The sequence below is a fragment of the Scardinius erythrophthalmus genome (genome assembly GCF_964197995.2).
Source record: "Scardinius erythrophthalmus genome assembly, chromosome: 20".
Classification (NCBI taxonomy): domain Eukaryota; kingdom Metazoa; phylum Chordata; class Actinopteri; order Cypriniformes; family Leuciscidae; genus Scardinius; species Scardinius erythrophthalmus.
In genome coordinates, this window is record NC_138240.1 from 27,532,458 (window position 1) to 27,555,528 (window position 23,071).

The 23,071-nt window shown below is 37.2% G+C and overlaps 2 protein-coding genes across 2 annotated transcripts; one reads left to right on the forward strand and one right to left on the reverse strand.

The window, feature by feature from the left end:
* Positions 1–815: 815 nt before the first annotated feature.
* Positions 816–3,382, reverse strand: lsm1 (LSM1, U6 small nuclear RNA associated). Its single transcript, XM_081349365.1, has 4 exons — positions 2,689–3,382; positions 2,267–2,335; positions 1,732–1,847; positions 816–1,544 (listed from the first exon to the last, which is right to left on the reverse strand). The coding sequence occupies exons 1-4, from the start codon at positions 2,732–2,734 to the stop codon at positions 1,374–1,376; spliced, it is 402 nt and encodes a 133-aa protein (XP_081205491.1). The 5' UTR covers positions 2,735–3,382; the 3' UTR covers positions 816–1,373.
* Positions 3,383–3,414: 32 nt separating this feature from the next.
* bag4 (BCL2 associated athanogene 4) lies at positions 3,415–18,855 on the forward strand. Its single transcript, XM_081348288.1, has 5 exons — positions 3,415–3,790; positions 11,070–11,189; positions 11,278–11,469; positions 13,442–13,699; positions 16,262–18,855. The coding sequence occupies exons 1-5, from the start codon at positions 3,653–3,655 to the stop codon at positions 16,739–16,741; spliced, it is 1,188 nt and encodes a 395-aa protein (XP_081204414.1). The 5' UTR covers positions 3,415–3,652; the 3' UTR covers positions 16,742–18,855.
* The last annotated feature ends 4,216 nt before the right edge of the window (positions 18,856–23,071 follow it).

A 23,071-nucleotide genomic window follows, 5' to 3' on the forward strand; every position in this document is an offset into this window, starting at 1 on the left:
GGAAATTTCAAAAGAAGATTTCACCTCCCAAAGGTTTTTCAATCACTCTGTTCCACTCCGGGTTTTCTTTTTCTCATTTGCACTTATTGTAGTGAAACTTTCTGGGAGTGAAACTCAACAAACATTAGCTGTTGTACAGTCCCCTGTATCATTGTGCTTTGTTGTAGTTATTATATAATATAATATTAAGTAATATATATATATATATATATATATATATATATATATATATATATATATATATATATATATATATATATATATAAGTAATATATTAATAATAAACACATTTGAACCCAATATAGTGAAATTTAGGGCATTTCTTCCCTTTTGCACATTTGATGTATTCTCATATAGCCTACTCTGAGCTTATTCATATGAAACAATCATTAAGAGCGTATACACTTCAACATCAAGATTTGGCATCAAGATAAAATGATTATACTCACTGTAATAAATTTAGTCTAATATAGTCACTGTAGCCATGACATGTCCTCTTCTCACTATGTGAAAAAGTATTGTTGTCTAATACAAGCTTTAAACTGTCTCTCCATGAAATATTGCCTCTAAACAGAACAAATGCAAAATCACCCCCTAGCTACCGATTGATGCAAGGACATGTTTCACATGAAAATACTTAAATCCCTATTGAGGGCACAATTGAAGCATATAATAAACTTCTGTAATTGTGGAGATTTTAAAATTAATTATAAAATACATTTAAATAATTATATTATTCATATATAAAAAATATAGTTTTTTATATAATAATTCTACTCTGTGTTCTAATCTACAGGTGTGTAAATAGTTACACCCTAATGTTTTAAAACACCATCCCTCTGTGTTGATTGGCTACTAAGAACATTTCTGGAGATTAATCCAAAAACAATACATCAAAATTATATTTGGTTTCTCAGAATCAAATAGAGTGACAATTAATTAAAAGCCTGTCATCAGTATAAAACAGGTTTAATAGAACAAAAATATTTTCAGTGTTGTTGCGTTTTACATTATACAGTACACCAACTTAACCATAGCGTCATTTCCATAACATAGTGAACACTGAAATAAACTTTTCTTGTATACATTTACAGTTGTTTAATTTTAAACTAAACGTCAACAAGTGCTTCAGTTTGGTCCATCCTTCATTTCACTATGGCATCAGCCATTAAAAAACAAAGATGGTAGGCAATTCTCAAAACGTGCCTTTACAAGCAACTAGTGAAACAAAATCTTGAGGTCATAATCTTGTCAGACTCACTCTATCAATGGACAGAATGATTTCAAAGTCAAGACAGACTGTCGTCTCATACCAAACAAAACCATCCAATAAAACAGAAATAAAATCATCCAAAAAAGAACTAAATGTTGTTTCAGAAATCATCTAACGTGTCAGCTTTAGGAATCGATAAACCTCGCTCTTTCACTGCCTGTAGCTTCAATCTCTCAGACTCCTGCTTGGCTTGCTGTTCTGTCCGCTGTTCCTCCAGAATTTCCTCAATGGAAACTCGCTGGAGGATTTGATCACATTCTTTATCCAGATCCTGGAAGGGGAAAATAGCGTATTATTCTATTATTATGGAAAATCCAAAAAAAGTATAAAATAAGCTAAATTTCTGATTTGTTACCCTCATGAAATGTTGTCTCATCATACGCCACATGGCTTGCAAATATTACACAAAGTCATAAAATCATCCCAAGGGTAGCAGGACGATGAAAACATGTACTTACTACTTCCCCAAGCAAGACGACATTTTCTCCTCTCACGACAAATATTCCACGAGGTATGTCACCAAATTTTTTACCTACGTGGATTCGTTCAACTGTTTGATGCAAAACTAAATTGGCTGGGGAAGAAAAAAGAAATCATGCAGGTTCAAATATAATGGCACATTTTACAATGAAAATAAACATTCATACTGAGCAATGTCAGTTTTTCTTTTCACATTACTACTAGTCTTAAAGACATAATTCAACCAATAATGTATATTCTGTCACTCTCATGTCATTCCAAACCTGCATGACTTTCTTTAGTGGAACACAAACTTTAAAATCCTATTTTAAAACCGTGGGGGTCCAAATAACATTGACTTTACGGTGTGGACAATTTAAAGACATTTTAGACATTTTTCTGCATTTTTAGTGTGTTCATTGAATTGCATACAAGTATGGACCTTCATGAGAGAGCGTAAATGAGTAAAAATATATTTGAAATAAAAAGAAAAAAATAGATGCTTGCAAAATTATGTCAGGCCACTATACATACCAAACTGATCTATGCTTCTAAGGATCCCAATCAATGTTCTTCCATCGCGAAGGAGAACAAGGTGTTTTTCTATTTTAAAAAAAGAAGAAAAAAAGGAGGAAATTAAAGCATCGTGAGTCACATGTACACTGTTGAACTTTGAGATTTCTGTCATTAATTCATGTTATCACACGAACACCTGTATGGAGGCAATTATTATTCACGTGAACTCTGGATTATTTGATTCATCAGACTAGCTCAGTTTGCGGAACAATAGCAAAGAGCAGCACTAGATTTATATTTTTTGCTAAAACATGTAACACCAACGTGACTTTTATAAATGCTTTTTATAAAAGCGTCTAAGCGAACATCATTACACAACGTCGAGTGTGTGTCTCGCCGGGGTGAATCCAATATATTGAATCATTTCGCAATTGACTTACTATCAATGTCCTCGATGAGGCTCGCAGTCCCTGGCATGTAATTCATGTTGCTAACATTTGGGAGTTTTTAAACGTAAAGTATCAAGCCATGGACCATTTCAAAAGTGTCTCCTTATTCCACAGGATGTAACACAGAAACAAGTGCTTCCGGTTCAATTTAACCCTTTAAACCCCACTCCTTACGGCTCGTTCCAAAGGTCCCAAGCGGGGACTTTTTTTATTTAATTGCTTTAAATGATATCTTTAACTAAAATGACAACCAAATGGCGCTAAAGTTATTTCTCTGTGTTTTTAGTTAGATTCACTGATGATCAGTGGTTAGATTACAAAATCTAACAGTTGCGATATCCGATTTATGGGAAAAAAAGCTTTCGTTATAGTCGTATCTTGTTAATGAATGAATGAATTGGACTGAAACTTAAGACATTTTCAGTCAAGAGATGTAAATGGATTAAAGTATTATTTAATGTAACTGAAACGTATATTTAGGTTCTAAATGATTGATGTTTTCATGAGTTCGACCAATTGAACCTGTGACATGTGAAGTTACAATAAAAACACTTTTTTAAACTGAATGAATCAAGTACATGTTGATATTACGTTGTGAAGTACTGAAACACATTTTAGAAAGAACCGATTAGAAATGGACTTCCCATAGAAACTTTTAACTTTGTCACATGGGTGTTTCGTCACCATTGTACTCGTCTCCTATTGGCCAGTTGAGTTGTCACTCAAGGCGCGTCTGCTGGCGAGTTGAACTGAATGACAGCGCCGTGCCTCAGCAGTGAATGTACCAAACAAAATGGGAAATATATCCAATTGACGCTCTCTCTAGCTACAGCATTTTGTGAAACGTGGTGGCAGATAATTGAAGGCCAGTTTGAGAAGACCTGTTTCATTCTAAACCAAGCTGTGATAGACAGAAGTGAACTTAAGACAAAAAGAGTTCGTGGTTTAGTCACGAATGGCTTTCGATTCAGTTGGCAGCGACAGAGTCGGAGGTGAGGCTGCGTGGATCATGCATCAGCAGATGCAGTCTGATCCCAAGTCATCTTGGCCTTCCAGCTACAACTCGGAGAACAATAACTGGAACAACGGAATGGTGAGTCTTTTGTCGTCTGATACTGGTAGAGGTCGCTAGGAGAAATAACATTGAAGCCGTTCTGACGATTTCTATCGCTCACACTGCAAAGCAATGTAACGTTAGCTGTACGCCGCTGATCAACAGTACGGCCCGCGGGGTTTGTTAGTAACGTTAACGTTAAATCAGGAGGCAAAACCACATGCTTTCTGTCTTGCATGCTCTGGTTTGAATGGACACTGGTTTATTGTTTACCAGCACAAATAAGTATGACTGCTGTAGAAACGCGCATTTAACGTGAAACTGTTGCAACGTGGATTTCATTCACAGCTTGTGTAATTCCTCTTTAAGTAACTGGGGTTTAAATACCTTAAAAAGACAGTGTTCATAAAGCTGGACTGTGTTCTCTGTAACTCTAGTTTATTCCCTTGATAACTTCTACTTGGGCCAGAGCATAAACAGTTACCACTCACTGGTTCGGACAAAATGTGAATCATTCTCATCAGAGGGTAACGTTAATAAAATTACGTGTCAAAAACATTGACCCTGGCATCTACTTCGAATGAATGAATTTAGACTACAGGGTGGTTTCAAAATGATTTAAAATGTATTTTCCATCAGACTGCATGATTCTGCACATCACACGTGTTAAATGTAGCTATTTGTTGTCTATGTTTGTTTTTCTGGTGTTGCTATAGTTACTCAGGGGTGGAAAGAGTACTAAAAAAATGTTCAAGTAAAAGTAACATTACTTTCCAAAAAATGTGGTCTGAGTAAAGTTAAAAGTACTTGAGTAAGTGTAAAAGAGTAGCTTATGTAAAAGTACTAACGAGTAGTGAATACTAAGCTGCGGATTCTACCCCTCATAATAAACACTGTTCACTGCAATTTAAAAATGTAGAAAACACCGATACTGTAATTCACATTATCTTTTGCTGTTTGTCAGAAAGAATATCTATATCCTCGAACTGCTTTAATTTTGACTGACAACTTTTTCAAATGCATCACAAAATTGATCTTTTCCCCAAACAATACGGAAATACCATTACAGAGATGAAAAGATTAAAAAGTTATTTTCAGTACACTCATCACCATTTTGAATCGTTATGCATGAAAAGATTAGATTTAAAATCAGTTGAAAGGCCTTGATGAACACAGAGCAAGCTATTTTTCCTCATAAAATACCAATGTTCAGAACAGTGCAAAGAATACAAAAACCCTCATGTGAGTTCAGCATCACACACCAGAGATGGGTTTAAAAAAGAAGAGATAGGTAATCTCTCTCCAGAACAGCGTCAGTTTTAGCATTTTGTGAAAAAGAAATGAGAATCACTAATATTATCAGTTAGCCTCACCTAATGCACTAAAATAGGCAAAGATAGTGAGATAACACTAATTCTATTGTAATTCCATATAGTATACAAATAATGACATTGCTTAAGCAGCAGCCCAATAATATCAGTGATGATGACCAGGGGTTAGCTGGGAGTTTGGAGTCAGGGTAACACTAAAATCCACAAAAATAATGCTTAGAATACATAAGTATTTTTGATTTATTTTTTTATGAATAGTATTGTCATTAGACCATCCCTTTGGTATGTAGAACATATTTTGGTAATATGATTTATGATAAACAAAGAGTATAGAAGTAACAAGAGGCGAAACTCAATACATGGGTTTCTCGGCGACGTCATCACTGCTTGCGCACGCAACCAAGAGGCAAAAGACCCGCGGTCTTCGTACCGGAGGCTAGTAACAAAGTGGTAGTGTTGTCGCTAAGTCAAAATGCCAAGGAGTTGTTGCGTAATTTATTTACATGCAGGCCTATCTGTTGTGTTTTATCTGCTTATTTAAATACGTGTTGTAAGTAATTCCAAATCTTGGCGAATGGAAGAGTGGGACAGAAGGAGGAAGTTGTATGTTATATTCTTTCTATTCATAATTTGACGAGCTGCACATGACCACATAGCACGTAGTTGTATGCTTCAAGGGACTTGTACGCTCTAATCATTTCTCTTGTATGCACACTTGGTGTCTGAATAAGATAATTATATATCAGGCCATACAATTGCTGGCCACTTCTTGTCATCCACAATCCAAAGATCGTCATGTATTGCGTAACGTTAGGGATCCGGCAAGATCTCACCATTGCTGAGATTAAGTTTTTTAATATTTATAGATTATAATCGCCACGGTCGGAGGTAGCCTACTAATGGTTCCCACATAATCCATCGTCAAATCTTTGATTTACAGTAAAGAAACGTTATATTTGTCATGAAATGTTGCAGGTCGTAAAGTAACGTAAACAAAGTTAACTTAAAAGCAAATTCGGGCTCTAGAGATGCTGCACTGCTAACATTGGCTATTACATTACTAACTTAGTCTAACATGATAATTCATACATGCATCACAGTATGTCCGGATTTTGATTCGTAAACAGTTGGACGTTTTAAATATGAGACACAAACAAACAGATCCAACTCTGAAATTGCAGTTTATTATTGAGTCAACAAGAAATTACAAACAATGCGAAATCTACGTTAATTACAATGTTCTTTTACAGAACTCTGCATAACAGATAGCGGTTTTCTGCCTCCTGGATGCGCGCGCATCCGGTATTGTTTGTATACAAGAAACCCGTGTATAGAACGTTCCATTGCAACAAACTCACCCATGCGCAGAATTGCAGCTCCGCCATCTTGGACTGAACGCAACACCGCTGTCATAGGATTGAACTATACCGGTTCAAATTCAACAGCGGTTAAATGAACTAAAAAGTAGTTTCTAGTTTTTAAAGGGGTGATGAACTGAGAAATCAAATTTTCCTTGAGCTTTTGACATATAAGAGGTCATAATACTATAATAATATCCTGTAAGTTTCAGAACTGAAAACTACCTTGTTAGTCCAATAAAAGCTTTAATAGACATCAGGCTCAGCAAACGACTCGTTTTTCAAAGTGGGGAACAATGACGTCAAAGAGGATAAAACACCGCCTCCACAAAAGAAGATCAACGCCTACTTCAGCACGGCCTGTTTAGCCCCGCCCACCGATTCGCCCAAACATGCTAAATAACATAGGACGACATGATGATTGCTAAACCGGATCGAGCTACTTCCAAGCAATAAACATGCTGTTTACTAAATATTGTGCGTGCCTGTTTGTGGAAGAAGACAGTCTGCATAAGCTTCCTTCGGATTCCAGCATGGTTAAACTTTATTAAATCAGTCAATCACAATTTCCCGACGGATCTGCCAGCAACATGTAAGTAACCATGTGTACTCTAATGCCTGATCTGCGATCAGTGATTTCTGATGTTTAATAATTCAAGTTCAGATATTTCTCTTAAAATCGTTCAATACTGTTTATGCATCAGTGACTAAACGATCAACTTCACATAATTTCTCGTAGTATTATGAAAATAATCTTTTTAAAACTGTTATTAAATTATATATAGAAAGCGATCAAAGAACGATCCCTTTCCATTCGCCCAAGCTGTCAATCAAACAGCACAGCGCGAGCCGCGAGAGCTTATCTGGACACTTACCAAACTCGTGATGAAATAATGACACTGTTACACTACACAACGAAGCTCTTACTGTGTATTCACATCGTGTTTGCATTGTGATTTGGTGTAAGCTTTTGTGAGAGTGCAAAAATTGCGTTGCAATGATAAGATCTTTATTCACGCGATCAACAGACTGTCTGTCATCTGCTCAGTGCTCATCATGCTGCAACCTTTCATGCGATGTAATAGATTTAAATATAATGCTTTAAACGATACTTTTCACGATTTGTTAATCTCGATAGCTGTAATAGTAAAAACGTAGTAAAAGTTTTCGAGAGAGTTCATGTAATACTAGCTATTTCATATGCAAGCATATCAGCCAATCACAGCAGTGGGCGATTGCACCGCAGTCTCACAGCAGACACGCCCATTAAAACGGAGCGTTCAAATCTGAAGCTGAAATCAGGCTTGGAAAAATGGCTTTTATTTATAAATTATGACAATTTTTGATGTAAAAATCATACTAACATTATAAGGGCACCCCAGGTAACATTATATAATAATAAAACAATCCAGTTCATGACCCCTTTAATATCTCTAGAGCAGACATCCCATGTCTCCCGGAAGATCCGGGAGTCTCCCGCATATTTATAGCGGCTCCCTGATGCCCGCAAATTAGCTAAAATCACCCGGAATCTAGAGCGAGCGAGCAAGAGCGCGCAGCTCCAAACCGTGTAACGTTAGAGCACACGGCAGAAAGGGTGAGGGAGCGAGATATCAACATATCAACCTAAAATGTGGAACACAACTTGTTCAGATTTTTTGCTTTCATTTTCTTGCAGTTCTAGAGTAAAATATATTTTGTAATATATATATATATATATATATATATATATATATATATATATATATATATATATATTATATAAAATATAAATAATTATATTTTAAAATTTGTACATTTTAATAAACTCAAACTTATGTAACTTTTTTCTGTTTCACTTTCATAATTTATTTCACTTCAACAATAATCTGACAAATTAAAACAAGACCAACCATAGTATTAACGTTACAACCATACTAACGTTACAACCATTTAAGTTTGGATAGTGATTTTCATGTTTAAGCGAAAAAAAGGTGACAGTTAAAGGGTTAATTTAGTGATAACAATGAATTAATAAAGCGGTCATTTGCCAGGTTAGGTGTTCATATATCTCTGAAAGTATGCGATTTAAAAAGCCCATTTCGAGTCTTGACAATTTCGACCAAATACATAACGTTAGCAAACTGTTACTGCGGTTATGGGATAGCTTACATTAACGTTACAGCACCTGTTATCGTTGACGTTAGCTCACTTTAAAGTTAATAAAACCTTTTCTACTTTACCTCTCTGGATCTTTGGGGAATCTATGAAATGCTAGTTGATTGGTTGTACACTGGTAGTTGTTGCAGTTGATGGCAGAACACTGTTTTCTTTGTTTGCAATTATTTTCAGACATAATGTTAATGCTGTACAGTAGTTGTGCTACCAGTAAAGCCGTTGGTTCAGTCCAAAATGGCGGCCGCGCTACCGAAGCGCCACCTAGTGGCTGTTGTCAAAACTGCAACGGAGTTTCGCCTCTTGTTACTTCTATACTCTTTGTGATAAATGCTGATATCTGTATTGAATTGATGCTTGATGTGCTTCCACAGCAGCCATGATTAATAGCAGTTAGCACCATCTGTGTTGTGGTAAATATTTTTCTATGCGCGATTTAATTTGACAGGAGTCACGAGACTGATTACTCTCTCCCTAACCAATTACGTTGATGGATAAAAAAAAATAAAACAAGCATGTGACAACCACAAAAGGTCTGCAAAGTTTTAACCATTTCATGCATGAATTATGATAACCTCAGTCAGGATTTTTTTTCCTATGTGTTTTTATTGCTCTTAGGGCATGAAAAACAAGATAAATTATTATTATTATTTTTTATACATATTTTTCAAAGACATTTTCAGATGTCCACTTGAGTGTAAACTATAAAATGTATAGGCTACACAAAATATAAATGTGAAATATTGCAAAGGCAATTGAACTTCATACAGGTTGAACTCTTTGATATCATAACATGAGAACATGATTCCATCAGAAATTTCTACAGCTTGTCAAGGTACAACTGTGGAAACCACTCTGATGCTCCCTCCATTGTACCAGAGTATATCAATTTACCCTTATTAGCTGATAATTCTGATTATGTTCAAGATGGACACATTTTTAGCATAGCTCTCCTCTAAGAAAACCTAGCGATCAGGTGTTTTCAATCTCATCTAAAATGAGCAGTGTTGGGAGTAACGCATTACAAGTAACATGCATAACACGATCAGATTACTTTTTTGATGTTACGAGTAAAGTAACGGATTACAAGTAACGTGCATTACGTAATCAGATTACTTTTTATGTTACTAGTAAAGTAATGCATTAAAAGTAGTGTGCATTACTCAACATCAAAAAGTAATCTGATTACGTAAAGTAATGCATTAAAAGTAATGTGCATTACGTAATCAGATTACTTTTATGATGTAATGAGTAAAGTAATACATTACAAGTCACATACATTATGTAATCACATAATTTTTTTTATGTTAATGCAAATTACATTCTAATAACACAAATACATTTATTTACAGTCAAAAACAGTATTTTCAAAAACAACAGTCACAGTAATAGTATGAATTGTCGCTGAAATATAGCCATGATGCATGAGGTCCACTGTAGTTGACAGATGATTAATCAGAATTTTCTCCCAATCTAAAATCAATACTTGGAAAATGTAACTGTGATGACTCATTAGATATTGCTTGACACTACAAAAAATGTTTTGCCTGCAAGAGTCTTCTAGGATAGAAGGAATGTGTTGATATCCGGAGCAACTTGCCATTTCTTACTGGCCATTGGCCATCTTGGTTTGGAGGGAAAAAATATCAACACTTGGTGTTGCAAGATATAGGATGATGCACCAGGGTCCACTGTAGAGGTTGATTTTCAACTATACCATCAAAACCCATGCAAATGCAAGAAAATGCTTTTTGAACAGCTGTCCACTGTAGTGACCTCTATGAATGAAAGTGCGCTATAAAAAGTTTTAAAGGAACATGCCGACTTTTTGGGACTTTACCTTATTCACCGTATCCCCCAGAGTTAGATAAGTCCATACATACCCTTCTCATCTCTGTGCGTGCTGTAACTCTGTCTGACGCACCCAACGCTAGCCTAGCTTAGCACAAATACTGGAGGTAAACGGTTCCATCTAGCCTACTGCTCCCAATAAGTGACAAAATAACGCCAACATTTTACTATTGCGTGTACAAACAACAAGGTCACATGAGACACAGCTATTTTCTAACCGTATACATACTGGGGACTATATTCTCAGAAGGCGAAGTACTGCTACTTGGCCGGAGTGATTTGCTCGCAGCACCTGAGAAGCCACGTGGTGAGGAGCAGAGAGTTCGCTCAGAGTTGGAGTAAATCACTCCGCAGAAGTAGCAGTGCTTCGCCTTCTGAGAATATAGTTCCCAGTATGTATACTGAGAACGAATTTTGAATGTTTTCAGACTCTTTGAGGAATGAAATGATGTGCAATGTATATTATGAGAGAATTGTGCTCTTTGATGTTAGATGCATGTAAACCTATTGTAGGAGATCTCCAAAACAAAATGAGGAACCTTTTAAAATAGCATAATAGGGGCACACTAATATTTGTCTGACCTCATCTATAACTGTATCTGCATGTACTCATTTTTATTTTAGGAATCTCAGTATCCTGGCTACTCAAATTATTGGTACCCCCAGTCACATGCAACTGGACCTTACAGCAACTCGTACCCCCCTGGAACAGAGGTCAACGGACAGGCATCATATAATCACCAGGTACTGCTACTTCATTCTTATGCAACACCCTCTGTCAGTCGAATACACAGCAGACTTATCCCACTTCACTCTGCTGTGCCCTTTTCAGGCAATGTCAGCCTATCCCAATGGGGTGTACAATCCAGGGCAATACTCCACGAGTATGCTACATCCTTCCAATCCATTCTACTGCAGTGACCAGGTTCCTTCAAGACCACCTCAGTATCACAGCCAGACCTGCCCTGAACAAAATGCAAGGGGCTCGGCTCCTCCCCCTTACCCTGTACCTCACTGCCAAGGGGTAAATTCAGTTAAATATAAACATAATATATGAACATAAATTTGGTTTTGCACCATGCACATTTCTGAATCGATTGCAAATAATAGTTTCCATGATAAAGAAAAATCTAGTAAAGGGAACATGTGTGCAAAGTTGTTAGCATTTAAAATACACAAATAACATTTTTTAAATTACATTAAAAATTAAACGTTTTGCTCAATTTGTTTTTAATCCCTGATTTTAGACATGCATGACAAATACCAAATGCATAATAGCATAAACTTTAAAGACATCTTTATAAATTAAGGAAATTAAACTTCTCAGAACGAAATGTCTACTCAGGTGATAATGCCGAAAAGAACGAGAAACATCAGACCTTTGTGAACAAGTAAGCCTATTTTATTCAAGACATTTTCTTCAACAATTCTCCTCACGAAACAAAATAAATTTCAACACAAATTCGATAAGTACAGAGTGTAAAATTATTAGCAACACCAACATAACAGCAAAGCTAATGTTTTCTGTTAGTTTAAGCACAAACTAATAAAATAAAAAACAAACCTTTAATGTTTCAATAATTAAAATGAAATAAAAAGAATCACAAGCTATCATTAGATAAATTTCAGTTCAACTGAACATGGTGTGTGTTTATGGTGTATATTGGCAGTGTTGTCTCTGCTTGGGTAGACGAAATAATCGGATATCGCAGTATTTTTGTAAGGTTGACTAAAACTATTAAAAATGCATTTTTTGGTATTATTTGTCTCATTATTATTATTATTATCATTATTACATTAAATGAAAAACTTAATGTAAACAAAAATGAGAAATGTTGCCTTGGTAAATAATGCTGGGTACACACCAAAAGAGATATTTTACATCTTATAAGATTTTCAAAATGTGATAGACCACAAACATGAGGACAAAAAATCCTAGATTTAACCGTTTTGCTCCTATAGTGTGTGGTGTGCCATGATGTGAGAAAGACAGGACACCACACACAAACAGATTTTCAACCAGAGTCTCGACTGTGAACACAGGAAATATCGCAAAATCTCGCGAGACCTCAGAATAAGCATGGCGGGCGATATGCTGGAAGAAATATCGATGATAGTGTTTGGAAAGGTTTTACACGACACGTATAAACATTTGTGCTCTTGCCACAAATCAACAAGCTGATCCTCCATCTCTGCTGTCCACATCAATTTCACTTTGTGCTGTGCCATGACTGCGTTTGTTATGCTTCCGTCTTCCATCATCTCACTTTCTGATTGGATATTGTTTAGTTTCACGTGATAATCTCCAGAGCGTGTGCACGTTTGTCCTCGGGGTTCCCCCCACACATCAGGATTTCTGATCATAAATATTAATCATGTTGAATATTTACGATTCGCAATCCGGCTCCGACGTTCTTCCGATTAGGTTCGGACACTCTTAACACACCAACGGAAAATCTGATAAAATAATCTGTAGAACCATCAAGATAATCGGGACATAGCTAGGATTGTCGGAAGGGGGGAAATCAGCCCAAAATCAGCCCGATTATCTTTTGGTGTGTACCCAGCATAACTGAAAATCTGAAATAAAAATAAATGAAAGATAAATAGAAATATTAAAAAAACACATTACTAAAACTTAAACTAAAATTAAAATGAAAAAAGCTAAATTCAAAATATTGATAAATACTATAATAGTAAATACAGTAAATAATACTAAAATAACACAGGTGTACACATTTTGATAATTATTTTCAAATTGTTTTTAAATATAATTTTTTGTTAAGTATTTTTAACAAATATCGTTAATTAATTCATAAATGTCATTAAGTTTTTGGGAATCACACTAATTTCACAAAATGAACTAACCATCTCATATTATCTAATATTTTAAGAGACTTATTGATCTCTGCAGAAAATCTCACGGTTTGGATTGCACCACCTGAAAAATGATCTCTCATTCTCACAGTTCTTTCTGGTCTCCTTTTTCCTCTTAGGCTCCTGGCTACCCAGCAGGATCTTACCCACACTATGGAGAAGGATGCCCTCCGAATGCCCCCTACCCCAACCAGCAGCCCATGCTCTCAAGAGCCCAGCATGAGGCCTGGACCCACTCTGGAGGGTATGGGCCTACACCGCCCCAACAGCAGTGGCCGTCCAATACCCAGACACCCCATGGCCCCTATGGCAACCATGTACGACCACCTCACCCCCCGCCGTGGCAAGGACCTGCACCGCCTCCATATGAACACAAGGTATTTGTGATGTTTTACAAACATGTATTCATGTTCACTTTAGTAGTAGTATAAAAGTTATATCACAAATATATAGTAAATGTAATAATATTTGATGCTTTTTCCTTAAGATGATTGTGACTCTTTTAAGTAAAATTAAATAGAGCACCTCCTCCTGCTTTTCCCTTTGTTGTTACTAGGCAACTAGCACTGGTGTTAAAGGTCATAAGTCAAAAGAAATTAAACTTTGACGTGGAGATGTTGAGGAAAAATGATTGAAAAGTGTTTTAAATGTGGTTGTGTCTGAAATGTGCTTTACAGAAGTATTATTATTAGTATTATAGAAAAATTACCATGGTGGTATAAACAATGGTAAATTGAGTCCTGGTAACTACATCACTGTAATTTTTTTAAATCGTCATGAAATGGAAATTCATCCTATCTATACGTTAATTTTTTTTAATAATTTTCTTATTTTTTTATGATAATGTCATAACTCAAATTTCCTGTGACAAAGACTTCTCCAATCATTTAGTCTGCTTACTCCTGCCCGTTTTTTTGTTGTTGTTGTTGTTGTTGTTGTTGTTGTTGTTGTTGTTGTTGTTGTTGTTGTTGTTGTTGTTGTTGTTGTTGTTGTTACAATTGACTGCAAGGTTGCATTCAGATCTTTTTCTTTTTGCATTTATCCGTTAAACTCAGATGTACGTCACAGTGCAGGACAAAAGATATCTTGCTATTTCCGCTCCATAACATCTTTAAATCATAGGATTATTCTTTATTTAGGAATAATTCACCCAAAAATGGAAATTGTGTTTCACTGGAAAAATAAAAGGGCATGCAGGCTGGGAACAACATGAGGGTTAGTAATGACTAATAATTTATAATTAGTAATAATTTTTGGTGAACTATTAAAAACTATGGTAGGTCATATAAATTACAATATTTCATGTTGGCATCTTAATGTTTGTCTTCTGAATCATGCTGAATTTAAAGACATTAAGTTCTATTACATGCAGGGTTATAATCGAGCCAAAGCAAGTTTTTGCGTTGTTGAGCTGCAGTGTTCATCTATATGTCTTAGTGTACATGATAGTGTGTATTTGAATATTGAATGATTAATACACATAGCGCGTCAGTTCTGTCTTTCAAAGCAAGCGCAACACCGAGGCCATGGCGAGGCCAAAATCGCATCTAAATTTGTTACTCAAATTTTAGTTGGACAAAAACACTTACATGATATTTTATAAAGACAAATTATTGCTTCAGCCTGCCAGATATAATTCTAAAGTGCAGGTAAATGTACTGACTGGCACTTTGGCAAACACGAAGTGGGAAGGCTTATTTAACAGTTAAGAGACTGCTGGGTTCACCTCATGTAACCCCTCCTTCTCTCCCAAAGCTGATTACATAAGACAGCTCAACTCTCCCACTTTCAGAATGTGTTTCTGTACATCACAACACTTTGATTTTCTGTTTTCAACTCACAAACACAGACGTTTAATACTTAAATAGCATGTTTAATACTTGTTGCGGGGGACTATATTTGTTGTGTAGTCTTATTTTAAAAGCAATTGCCTTTTTCCTGCAAGGAATGAAAGTGTCCAAATCATGTCTTAATTTGAGACTTTTAATTTTTCAAAAAAGACTACCTCTTGAATTTCCTGACCAAAAACCCAAAGTATACTTCAGTTTTGAAGCGAATGCTTAACTTATGTGGACAGCGAAAGTCTTAGACATGTGTGCACTAGAAGGTTTTATCCTTGTCCAGGGTCTGTGCTATTTCTCCAGAAGTTATAAGTAATAAAAATGTCTTTCTACTTATTTAAAACTGGATTTGCAGGTTTCTCTTAACCGCCTCACACAAATGCTTGCCAACTCAGGAGTCTATTGTTGTTGTCCATTAAGTTGTTTGTTGTTGTTCCATCCCTTTTTCGACAGTAAAACAATGGCCCAGGCCAGTGTTGCCACTTTGTGGACCAACTGAGTGAAAAAAAAAAAGAATAATCAATGCGCATGTGTGAGTTGAGCATTCAGAGTATGCACGGTTAGAAAAAAACGGGTTGTGATTTTCAGACTTAAAGGGTTAGTTCACCCAAAAATGAAAATTCTGTCAGTAATTACTCACCCTCATGTTGTTCCAACCGCGTAAGACTTTCGTTCATCTTCGGAACACAAATTAAGATATTTTTGATGAAATCTGAGTGCTGGATCTGAATTGTTTTTGCGCACAAAAAGTATTCTCGTCGCTTTATTAACTTAAGATTGAGCCACTGGAGTCACTTGGAGTATATTAACAATGTCTTTAATACATTTTCTGGGCCAGCAAGTTTTAGTGTCCATAAGCCTGCAGGAGGAGTGATCCAGCACTCAGATTTCATCAAAAATATCTTAATTTGTGTTCCGAAGATGAACGAAAGTCTTACGCGGTTGGAACAACATAAGGGTGAGTAATTACTGACAGAATTTTCATTTTTGGGTGAACTAACCCTTTAACACGTACAAAACCCGCTTTGTGGTTTTGGAATTGGTATATTGTGTAATATTGAGAATATATTTATATCTAAATGAATATCTGTCTCTTAGGATCCACCATATCACAGCCAGCCTCATATGCACCCTCGAAACCAGCCTCCAGGCTCCAAACCACGTGCCAGCACTCCAAACCCAACTCCACCGCTGTCCAAACCAGCCCAGTTCAGCGCTCCACCTCAATTCTACAGCAAGGGTCCCTCTGGAGGTGGAGGACCTGAGACCAAACCAGCCCAGAATGAACAACCTCCAACGTCTTCCCGCCCCACCCCAGCCCCGTTCAGTGATAATCCCGGCCTGGCTCGAGTTCAACTGGTTATGGCCAGAGTTCAGCTCCTCCAAGAGGACGTGGACGAGTTTGTGGGGAAAAAGACGGAAAAGAGCTATCGGTTCCTGGAGGAACTTTTGACAAAAGAGCTGCTGGAATTGGACTCGGTAGAGACCAACGGGCAGGAAGTCGTTCGACAGGCTCGCAAAGAGGCCGTTAAGAGGATCCAGGCCATCTTAGACCGCCTTGAGAGAAAGGCTTTTTAATAACAGGGTGGATTGATAATGGTTCTGGATGTTCTTTTGTTGCTTTTTCTTTTTAATGATCTTTTCTCATGATCAGAGAATATGATTTTCACAGTTTGCCAGTTAGTTGCATTAAATTTGTGGTGTTTTTGGGTCATGAATACTAATGACGGTAATGTATTAGTCGAAATACAGGCGCAAAATGTCCTAATCATTGCAGTGCCATACTCAAACCAGCCTTCTGCCATCCAGCAGTCTAACATCTGCTCATGTTAGATTAAGCTCAATTAAACACAAGTCTCATTGCATAACATGGACTTAAGAATTTTTTTTTTTTTTTTTTTTTTTTTTTTGTCTATTTAGATAGAAAGGATAAAACAGCTAATTCAACCACCTTTTTTTCTGGGCTTTTTGGTAGCACAACTTTTCATTAAAAAAAAAAGCCTCCATTGCTCATTTTGTACTTGAAATATTGTTTAGCACTGCTATTATACCAATACATTCATGATTTTATTGTAATATAATTGATTAATAAATAAAGGAAGGTCAGTTTTTGGTAACTTGCTCTTAATTTCACCCATTTTCTTTTTCTTTTGTATTAGTTTCTTCGTTTCATTGTCACCTTCTTCGTGAAAATGTGTTCTTCAGCAAAAAAGGTCCATTTTCAATTGTTAAAAGTGTAGCGATGTACGACCACTCACACAGAAGTCAACCTTGTAAATTTGTGTGAAAAATGTTGCGGGGGGAAATGTTCCGCCCTTATGCGAAACTCCCGATTGTGCGGATTCCAATTGAAATGGTTTGATGTCACTGGCAAAATTTTGCAGAGCAACAGTAAATGTGACCTTATCTGATTACACACGCTAGTTTTTCGTACACAATCATTGGTCTATCTTGTCCAAACTGAGTGTTACAAACCCACAACTTGGATGGATTTTAGACCAGCTTTCATTGCCATCACTGCATAGTTCCCCACTACTATTTTCCCAGGCCTACTTCTGAAGTTGAAAGAGACTTTTAAATTAAAATGGCTATTTTGTGGGTTTTACACCAATGTCAGTTAGCGTTGAAACCATCTACATGCTAATGTACTGCTAAAATTTGACAACCCTTCAGTACCACCTGCCTCTAACAAGCAATATTGAGTAGCAAATCATGATGTTCCAAGGCTGTGATGTAAACTAGGCCATTTCGTAAAAAGACAAGCCCTTTGAACTTGTTTTAGTATGATAAAAAAATGCATTCATCAAACCATTTCATGGGGTTTCTAAAATGTTCAATGGACCTGCATCTCAATGCACCTGTTCGACACGCCTGCATCTCAGTTCACCTTTTAGTACGGGCTGTGTTAACATTATTGCTTACATCCTGCAGTTTGGAGGACTTTTGGGTATTGATTTTCTTTTTCTTTGTGAGACTATTGATTTGTAACTGATTCAATGGATACATCTGCATCAGTGTTCAGGTGGCAGCAGCCATTGACATGGCTGATCTACAGGCCTGTTTACAGTCAAACAGGAGACCTTTTTTAAAAAGACAAAGGAATAATATACAGTTTCTATTTGAAAGACTGGAGTGGGGATGCGGACTATGGACAGACAGCACTTCTCTATGGAATAAAAGTTCCCTTTAAATTCACTACATTTAATACTTTGCACCAAAGTCACTGACATCACGGACCGTCCAACAGGTCTTCCTCCTACCACAAGGATCTTATGTCTGTTTTGTAACCAGGAAAAACAGTGCCATAATATCAGCAGGTGCTTTTTCATACCACAGCAGAGAAGTATCTCAAATACACAAAAAAAAAAGCAAATCAACTGAGCTCTGCATGAAGTCTCGGATTCCATGTTTATCTCTATTGTATGTGTTTTCTGTTCTCTCTCTCTGTAAATGACCTCATATATACCTGAAATTGGTTATTAGATTAATCTTTACAGGAAAAAAAAGTATATTTGTATAACGAATATATTGAAAACTCAGTTCCCAAATAAGGACCAAAACCTGCCTGCTGAAGTCCCCAATGTAATGCATGTTTTTGAACACAAGCAGGGGCTGTTACTCCATAATGTTGTAGGACTGAATAAAGGTCAACTGACAGTAGGGTCTCTCATATTAAAAATCAGGACATTCATATTATTGTGTATTATTGTTTCATTGGCTCATGACTACTTTACAGTAAACAATATGAATTTATTAACATTTATAAAAAGCTTCACTATAGTAGCTCAATTGAAAAAAATATTCTCACCGCACCTTTAGAGACACTTTTACCACATGCTGATTCTATACAGAACTGGAAGACAAATCACAATTCAGTATGCAAATAATTGTAAGAAGACCAATAGCAGTTCAGTATGTATCACTGATCACTCAGTGGTATACATTCAAATATTACAATAATGACATTTTGAATGGTGAACATTTTAACAATATAAGTCAGTTTACTTTATATTTCTTAATTGAAAAAGTACTCTATAATCTTTATATTTCATGCAGTGGCCCATTTTTAATAACCAACTTATGTGATGTGTCCACAATTTATTAATTCATGTCAATGTTGATATTAGTTATATTTTCCTGCATCACCATAAAAAGTTTTTGTGCATATTGAAATAGAATTGTACTGTTGATTAAAGCGATTAAAATCTGTCTGTAAATCATGGAGATGATACAGTATATTGTTACATTGCATGAGTAGCCTATGTTCTGGTGTGAATGTGCAGGCCCAATTTGAAAGATATGCTCCCTAGTCCTAAAATAACCACCTGCACTGAAATTCAAAAGACGGCTTTTATTCATGCAGAAAATGAATTGACAGTTTGAATAACTTTAACAGGCGTAATTGTCGTGCACTTAACTTAGATCAAAAGGAACAATGTCATGAGGCTAATATTGCCAAAAGCAGTGGACAACTAATAACACTTTACGTGCTATCGGAATTATCGTAAATAGCTGTGACGAAGAGGCTGAGGCAGTCGGATCCATCTGCAGTATTTTATTAACACAGGTAAGCCAGCAGAGATAAACAGTATCTAAATAAATAAACTCTAGAATAGAATAGAATAGAATAGAATGAGGCATTTATATAGCGCTTTCATATGGGGTTTCTCAATCCAAAGTTAGAATGGTCCACTCAGCCTTAGAAGGGGTAACGCTTCCAGCAGGTTTAAGCTTGCGCACCTGTTGCTATGACAACAAGTCTAGGATGAGCTTCGAAGAACCAAACAAGCCAAGATCATGCCAAATCGTCAACAATCAAATCCAGCTAACTGAGTTAGCGACGTACAAAGAACGGTTAGAAGCTCGATTTTTTTTTCTAAAACCACCTTATTTATGTTGTTCTGTCGGATTATAGTGTCGATTTCACTGAATATGATCAAATCATGTTCATTTAATGGTCAAATCATAAGTAATGTAATCATATTTATTAATATAGGCTATCAATATTTTATTAAAGCTTTAGTATAGCTTCTGGTGTTTTAAGGTCAATTCTGTCCTTCCAGATACCTTTGTCTAATAAAGAGAGGCAGAGATGGTTCAGAGCCAGGATAAACGCAGATGCAGAAGCTACTAGGGCTGAGTATGTAAAAACGAGAGCAAGGTATTATAGTGATGACTCAGTGGAATGATATTGTGTCAGTAACAAGCAAATTTGAAATATTAATCGAAATAGGTTCACACTCATTTGCAATAAGCCTAAATGTTTTAGCTGTATAATGTGTTGGACTATACCCTTGGCCATTGTTTATGAAGCATTATAATTTTACAGATTTACTGTAAATTTTACAGATTTTTAAACCATTAAAACTTGTCAGAGTCTCTTACTTTGTTTCAAGTTTGAGTGTTGGAAAGAAAATGATACTGAGGATGGTTTTTAATGGTAATCATAAAAAATATTGCAGAATGACCTTCCGTCTAACATTATGTCATTCCAGCTAACAATGACACAGGCAATTAAATTAACCCATAGCCTATTTGTGTGTTAGATTACACAATTCAGTTTTTTGTTGAGTTAATGATAAATCAAGTCTTATTTATTTTATTGGAAAAAGTTTTTAAACATTTCCCAGCTTTTTTTTTTATTTGGTTCTGAATTGTGAGTTATCAGCAGCCAAAAATGAGCCCATGTCTATATGAATATGTCTATATGTCTATTTTTTTTTTTTTTTCACATTTTGAATCCTTATCCATCATTCACCCACCCCCAAACCCTCTAACCAATGACGCCATTCCTCCAACGCTAACTTGACTGCCAGCAACTCTCTGTTACCAATGTCATAATTACGCTCGGCAGGCGATAAACGATGAGAAAAAAAACGTGCATGGGTGCATCTTGTCATCCGTGGATGAGCGCTGGGAGAGAACCGCTCCTACCCCCACCTCTGAGGCGTCAACCTCCACCACAAACTGACATGAGGGATCAGGGGCTATAAATGTGGGAGCTGAAACAAAGCGGCTCTTGAGGTTGGAAAATGCAGCTTCGGCTGCACCAGACCACCTGAACGTCGTCTTGGTGGAAGTCAAGGCAGTCAGAGGAGCGGCTAGTTGGCTAAAATTGTGAATGAAACGTCAGACAAGCTGAGCCATATCGCATTAATTATCGCGGACGTATCGCCTGTGATAATTAATGCGATATGGCTCAGCTTGTCAGTTAACTACGGCTCTGTGTTGTAAATGCCGCTCCATCTGAAAGCAGGTGATGGCAATTTACTACTAATCAAGGAACCGGCTTTACTGACGAGATGCGCCTAACAATGTCATGCGATATATCGCCCAGCCCTAACAGGAAGCATATCACTCCAGGCCGAGATGGAACCGTGGCCCCAGTCAATTCGGGGATTGTGCCGAAGCAACCAGGGGTGGCCCGGAACTATGGATACCGATGGAGACTCAGTGAGTAGAAACAATTGTAATGCAAATCGCATGCAAATACTGATGAGCCTAGGGGCAGTATTAAATGCGGAGGAGCGACAATTGTGTCAGAATCTTTTACTCCACTCTGCCATCACTGAAGACGCAACAGAAGAAGACGACAACATATACTTCTTCACCGCATCCGATGGCTTCCTTCTGCCTACTTTGTGCGGCCCCATTGACCCGCCGGACCCACACATGTACTGCATCGCCTGCCAGGGCCTGGCCCACACTGAGGCTGCTTTCACCAAGTCCAACTGTGGGCACTGAGCTAACCTACCGCATCGCGTCCTGAGGACTCGGAGGAACATTGCTCGTGGCCTGACAGGGACGAGGGACGAGGCCCGAGGCTGTCCACGCCTCTACGCAGGCCATCTTCTCCCATGTGTACGGAGCAGAAGCCCACGACTATGTGCGCATGCCCCCCATAAAGGAGACCATTGCCATGCATCTGTGCCTTTCCTCGGCCACGCTTGCCGCGGACCTCAGCCTGTCATTCAAGCCGTGCAGACTAATCCCCCACCTAAGATCCTGCAGTCCCTGGACAGCGGCTGTGTAGTCACGGATGCCGTGAAAGGCCTGCCCGCGGTGACGGACTTCACGCTGATGACAACAAAGCACTCAGTTCAAGCCATTGGTCGATCCATGGGATTCATGGTGGTCCTTCACCGGCCCTAGCTGATCAGATTTCTCTAGAATCCTTAAAGGATTAGTTCACTTCAGAATTAAAAAATCCTGATAATTTACTCACCCCCATGTAATCCAAGATGCTCATGTCTTTCTTTCTTCATTCGAAAAGAAATTAAGGTTTTTGAGGAAAACATTCCAGGATTTTTCTCCATATAGTGGACTGGTCTGTTAATTCTGAGGGAATTTCAAAGTGTCATCAGCAAAGGGGGCAGTCATGAGGTTTGTTTTTGCCAAAGAGGATTGTTCTTGCGCTTGAGGCACGCACGTTTCAGCTTCCGTTACCCATATAAGATGTGCTTTATGTGTTTATATGTAAAAAATGGCAAAATTAAAATTTGTTTATCATATAAAGTGGCCAGTCGCGTCTTGTTAGAAGACTTGGATTGAACCTGCTCGCTCCGTGTAACACTTAAGGTGAAGTTTCCTAAACCTTATGTTATACTTAGGAAGATGACAGTTAAGGGGCTTTATGCAACACTTATCGTTTTTAAGAGATTACTTAAGGGAAACATTTATACTTAAGGGAAATTCTTAGGGTGTATGATGTTTCACCAAAAGAAAATCTTGAGTAACACTTTATTTTTTGCAACACCTTTAAGTTTAAGGGAAACCTAAGGGCGTTCTTCAGGGAAAATTACATTTAAGGTGCTTTATGCAACCAGGCTCTGGGACTTACGGCGTCGGCCTCATCAGTTTGCCACCTGGGTCTTCTGCAGCGACTGCTGCAGTTATGGCTGAAAACTC